The following is a 6,389-nucleotide window of genomic DNA, read 5'->3' on the forward strand; positions in this document are numbered from 1 at the left end:
TAAATGACAAACACTTTTGAGCAATGGAAACAGCATATGTTCCTTCCCTATTTAGGTTTGTCTAGTCGATTTCCTCTACATACATGTTCTGTTGGATATAGTGTCATCTGTGTTAGTCTAGAAAGTAAGTTTCGCAGTTCATTTGACAATGGTTCCTCCTTTACTTATAAAATATAGTTTATCCTGTATTTTGGAATATAGCTAAATGCATTTATTAATTTTAATTCCTTTGTGTATATTCTTTTAAATTTTTCTGAACAGATAGTCATATGTCATATTTGGTGGAATTTGGTTGTTTTTCTACTTTTCTAGACTCTTTTCATTAAAACTTCCTTCCACATTGCAAAAGTCCCACCCTCCAGATTTATACTCAAAAGTATTACCCAGCATGAACATCCTTGCTCTGTGAGAAGGCTCAGTGAGCTAAGCAGTTGCTCTGGCAGGTGCGGGGAGGAACGTTTGATCTCCAGCCCTACATGCTGTGCCAGTCCTGCTTCCAGGGCGCACTGAGCTGGAGGCCAAGTCCGGGCGTGACGGTGCACACCTGTAATCCCAGTGCTGGGGAGGCTGAAAACAGGAGGATTGCTTTGAGTCCAAGTTGCCTAGTGAGACCGTGTACCAAGCACACAACTGATCTGCCTTTTGTCTCAATAGCTTCCTCTTTTTAGAATTAAACTGAATGACATGAATATCAGAATTGTTCTGTAATGACTTTGTGCAGCACTCACTTCTGTGACACTATAATTGCCTGAAAAAACAACTGTCATCTCTGAGACTGGGAGTGATGAACTATTTCTCAGTTACTAATGACAAGATAACGATGTCCTCTCTGCCCAGGTCCTTCAGTACAGATTCAGTTCCTAATGGACCATTATAAAGATATCAAAGTTGTCATGCTTGCAAAAGTTTGTGACTTTAGCCTGCTTAAGTAATTTGTCAAGTAGCACATTTCTCTAATCTTTGGGGCCTTTTAAAGGTCAGATATCAAACCATCATACATATGGATGAGCTAGAATGCATTCCATTCCACATGCTCAACACTCTAGGGGAGACAGGTCATCTCTCGCCTTTCAATTGTATTTACATCTGTTGAGAACATGTTTTAAACATCTATATGGTTTGCAAATCTAACTCAGAAAAATGAAAACACAGAAAATTAGTAAAAAGAACTTGTTTTTATTTTCCAGTATGCTTCATTATAAAAGGTACATTTATATTAGTAGTAGATTAATGAACTGAAGTAATGAAGTGACAAGTGTTTGCCACAGACATTAATTTACATTTTACAAACATCCACCAAAACAATTAAAAATGAAATAAATATATTTACAATTCATATTTCTTGTATTTCTCTTTCATTTTCATATGTATAAAATATATAACATTTATAATATGTATCTTAGAAACTAAATTTTAATGTGCAAAGAAGTGATATGATTTTAAAATATTAACTAATAATAATAAACCATAAACAATTTTAGAGGTATGAATGAAGCGGTTCCTTAAGGAGAGCTCATAAGTACAGCAGTATTAATAGTAACAAAATGTTTGTCATTAATATTGGAAAATTTATACTTACCTTTAAGAGTTAAGCACAAGATGGCTCTTGTGCAGTTAAAGCTTCTCCACACTGCTGATTTCAAGCAGTAATTCTGAATTACTGTTAGGATTATTACTCTTCAGCAGTAATAAATCAAACTTCTTCTAAATCCAGCATTCAACATAGATAGAGTTTATGACCAAGCTTTGTCATTGTAAATGAGGGAAATGTGAATCTATACACTAAGACACCCAAAGGAGGATTTCTCTGCTTGCATAAAAAATACTTTTTTGGCTTGCTAACAAGGAGCTCCCATTTATTTCCAAGTAATTATTGTTCTTCTTGCTGAATGACTTTTTTATGAGTGAAGGTTTTAAAGCAGTAAGTTGATATATGCTTCAAACATGGAGAAGAAATGAGGAGCTGATCATTCTCCCTTTAAAAATAATGTCAGATGGTGAATGTTGGGATACCCATTGCACTGAAATTACCTATTACAGAAATTTTGAAATAAATATTGGTTACAATGTAACAAACTTTAAATGCCCTTCTTTTAACACACTTTAGTTTGAATGATTTATGATTTTATATCAGGAAAAAGATATTGTTATATTAGTTTTCATATAGTTTTGAACTCCCTTCTTTGACTGAGATCTTACAATATTCCACTAAAGTATGCAGCACGCCTGCTGTAATGGACACATTAGTGACTGTATGCAGCGCACACACTTATACCAAGGCACCACCGGGCGATAACATAAGTAAGTATTCTCTTGGTAAAATGTGCTTCATGGAGAAGCTAGGATTTGACGACTGAATAGCATGCATTTAAACCTAAATTCATGAGAAAGAAATTTATGATTATTTTTCCGAATTTCCTCATTCAAGTACTGCAAATTCTAACAAATACGGTGGCCATCCATCACAAAAGAAAACATTACTAATTGCCAAACTGAAGAAAATCAGCATAGCATTTTCCCAAGTGGTGTCATTAAAGAGCAACTTTGATCTTTCAGTTTGGCATCAGTAGTTTCAATAAGAATTATAACAACAACAATGATGATGGTATTGTTCTGCCTTCAAATTCAAGGTCTGGTTTGCAAATGTAAAATAAAATATATTAAGGGTCTGTATTGAAATATTTAATACAATTTATAACTAGTGTTTTAGTATATTTACACACATTTGCACATGTGTTTTCATGTGTCTACATGTTGGGCAGGGCAGTAAATATTAAAATCTATCTCATTTACATCTTGACTGTCTTCATAAGTATGAGCATAGATTGACTTTTAAACATATAAAAGGGTGTAAGTCAGGTTACATTTGTATTTTAAAATGGAACTTTCATAATATTTGACATTTAGTTTTAATAATTCTGTAGCACTTCTGTAAAGTTTTATGAATTAATTTTGACTTAGGGTTTGCTTTCCTTTTAGATAACTAGCCTATTCTTCACACCTCCACCCCAAGAGCAACACGCTGTGGCTGTGCTTGTGTAATCCAGATGGAGGACACACTGAGACTCAGCTCTGCTCACCAGCAGAGCTCCTTCCTCGACCCACTCACACTGCTTAGAATCTCGTGGTAGGTGTTCGGGTGGAAGGCCCTCTCTCTCGCCCCCTCTTTCTTTCTCTCCCATTTCTACATAAATTAAGAAGTGAACTAAAGACTCAGATTTTTGATGAGCTTTGTGTTTTACTACGTCCATTGTGGTCGACCCCTACAGTAAGCAATAATCAGAGTAAATATATTAGAGCTTTATTATTCAACTTGGCACAGAGTTTTTGATAAAATATCTTAGATCCAACTTAATAGTTTTCCAGGACCAATTTACAAATGGCTCGTTTTTATATTCATTTTGTTTTTTAAGAAATAATATGATGCAAACAAATTAATAATTTGTAGTAGCTATGAAAACATCCTGATTTTGATTTTTTTAAATTTTAATTGAACAATTATCCTTTAAAAGGTGATTTTCTTTTCATCTTGTTTATTTTTTGTTTGTTTGTTTGTTTTTGGCGGAACCAGGGATTGAACTCAGGCCCTTGCGCTTGCCAGAGAAGTGCTTATTCCACTGAGCCATCTCCCCGGCCCCGTCATCTTGTTTAAAAAAGAAAATTAAACAGTTCTTACTAGACATGTGCCTATCTTCACAAGAAAAATGTAGTGTGTGGCTTAGATGGGAATATGTGTGTCAATTTTAAAAAGTTAAATTTTTAATATTTTAATTAACAGCTGGTTATGTAAAGCAGATGTGAATAAAGGTTTAGTGACAGAGAATTTTACCCACTTTACAAATCTAACGGCTCAATTTCTGCACTCCTAGTTGTAGGTCCATAACTCTAAGACAAATCTGTGGTCTACTCACACCAGCCTAAAGGAAAATACCTGGGCTGGCATTGCAACGTCACTTGTGAGCTTTTAATTTTTTTTTTCAAATTTCACCTAAACTTCTAAAAAAAAATCACTCAAGTGGAAAAATTGGTTCTCTGCCATCAATACAGCTTTGAGGAGAGCTTACAAGGTATCGCCATGTCAGTTTGTGATTAATTTCTAGAGATAGGGTTACAAAGTCCGTTTCTTACCATAATATTTGTTGATGTCATTTGCTCTATAAAAGTTTTCTGAGGGTCCCTAAAAATATATGAAACTTTAATTTGATAATCAACTTAATTAGGTAAAATATAAATCAGTTTCGAAGGAAGGAAGAAAGGAATAAGAGACGTGAATGCTTCTATCACTCATAGGTGACACATTACTGGTGTGTTTGATTGACACTGGCAGTTAGAAAAACATTTTAGTAACAGTGAGCCAAGGGAGAAGTAATGTAGTTCATGATGTGTCTGTCATAGGCCAGAGTGATTATTCTTATGCAGTTCCGAAGAATATTTTACAATCAGGTAAGCAAAACTAGAGTGCCAGGGTGAAGTGGACAAATGAAAATGCAAGGAAAATTCCACATCAGCAAATCAAAATGCTTCCTTTTGATGAGATTTTTGCATGCTCCTTGCTGTCATTTTTTTAAAAATCTCTTTACATTCATGATACAATCAATGATAGGGCATTAGTTCATGATCTGGCCCAATATGTACTTGTCATACAAAATAATCTAAAATACAGAAATAACCATTTGATTGGCATTTTTATTTATAGGTAGCTTACAATTTTTATATTATTTACATAATTCTTCATCTCATTCATTCTTTTGTTTCCACCTTTGGTGAAAGCATTGCACACATACAAATCAACCAGATGAGAAGAGGCTCCTCCTTCCACTTAGGATAATTTACAGATGCCTTCTGGGTAGGGTATGTGAGTAAGAGACCTCCTGACCTTCTCTCTGCTGACATTTCACTCTGATTCCACTGGTGACTCTCTGGTCAACTGGCTTCTCCACAGTGTAAAATGACTAATGTACTTATTCTGCTTCTATAGTCGTGGTGAGAGCTCCACAGAACTGAGGACGTCAAGTGGGATACTTGGCTTTGCTTGTGGCGGCGGAGCTGGCAGCAGCAGAAGTAGTAGCCTGATTCCCTAAGAACAGGGGGTCCAAGCAGGCCACCTTGGCAGCGAAGAAGGAGTGAATGCAGTGGAGGACAGCAAATAAGTTTGAAAATTCCAACTCCTGGAAAGAAAGGAGAAATAGGGGACATAAGAGTCACCATCATTCTTTTTATGAAATTGATAACCAGACAATTGCAAATGCAATAGGCTCGCCTAGAATCCATGCTGCCTAATATGTGAACATTAATTTAATATTGGCATTTTTGCTCCATATGTAAATGTCTGGTGAAAGTTTACTTCAAAAGATGGTAAAGGAGAGACAGGAGGACTAACTATCCATATTGCCTGTGAGAGCTACCTATGTTTATCAGGATTGATAAATACTACATGAAAATTTCTTCTGTGAGCTTGAATTTTATGCTTGCTAATGTACATGTCAAAAGAATCTGAGAAGTACCTTAAAACATATTTTTACATACTTCAAGTGAGAAACAGAGATTAGAATAATTTCAAAAATTCCTTACTGTTACATAGAATAAGCCACTATTTGCCATGAGAAATTGAATATGAAATGCTGAACACAAGCATTTTATGATCCCAGGAGCTTAGTAGAAAAAAGATTCACAAAAATAACCCATGCATTAATTATACATGGTAGTTGCTTATTTAATGACATATATGACATATTTACAAAATAAAATAATAAGTAACTGCAGCCTATTAATTGTCATGGATACTTGAACTATATTTCTCATTGAGACACAAAAGGAAATGTTATGCATTTCAGTGAAAATAAGAAGGTCTTCTAAGCCACAAATCCTGTTCAAGCAACAATCAAAATCTCAGGATAACCTTTCAAACATGTTGTAAGTGTTTCTAAGGAATATCTACAATAGATTTATAAATAGGCTTTAATTGCAAGAAGATTGAGAGAGGTCTAATACACTGAAGTTCTTAAGGAAGTTAATATGTGGAAATTGCCTCAGTATGGTAAGTAATGGCTAACACATTGTGGGAAATTATTGATAAAATTGTTGCTAATTCATTACATATTTGTTCTAAAAGATGTAAATTATAATGATTTGCTCATATTACTAGCAATTCATACTATGTGGCCTAAGCAAATAATAACATACGTGATCAATTTTGATGTAGTTAATATCTGTTAAGTAGCAGAGTATTTAAAATACAGTAAATCTTCCTCTGACTATTTTCTTTTTTTTCCATAATTTTATTGAGAAACAAATACCAATGAGACAGTTTCAAATCAAATTGGTAGGACAGTTTCAATAATTAACACATTGCATACATTCTTCCTAGTGGTTAATTGCTGTACAAGATG

General features: G+C 34.5%; 1 protein-coding gene across 2 annotated transcripts in view; it reads right to left on the reverse strand.

The window, feature by feature from the left end:
* Positions 1–5,001: 5,001 nt before the first annotated feature.
* Sntg1 (syntrophin gamma 1) overlaps positions 5,002–6,389 on the reverse strand; it is a 336,640-nt gene continuing 335,252 nt past the window's right edge. For both annotated transcript variants that reach the window (XM_004633382.1, XM_004633383.1), the window contains one exon: positions 5,002–5,168. In XM_004633382.1, coding sequence (XP_004633439.1) covers positions 5,010–5,168 — 159 coding nt within the window. In that variant the 3' untranslated portion in view covers positions 5,002–5,009. The remainder of the gene's footprint in view (positions 5,169–6,389) is intronic.

The sequence above is a fragment of the Octodon degus genome, unplaced genomic scaffold, assembly GCF_000260255.1.
Source record: "Octodon degus isolate 3935 unplaced genomic scaffold, OctDeg1.0 scaffold00054, whole genome shotgun sequence".
Classification (NCBI taxonomy): domain Eukaryota; kingdom Metazoa; phylum Chordata; class Mammalia; order Rodentia; family Octodontidae; genus Octodon; species Octodon degus.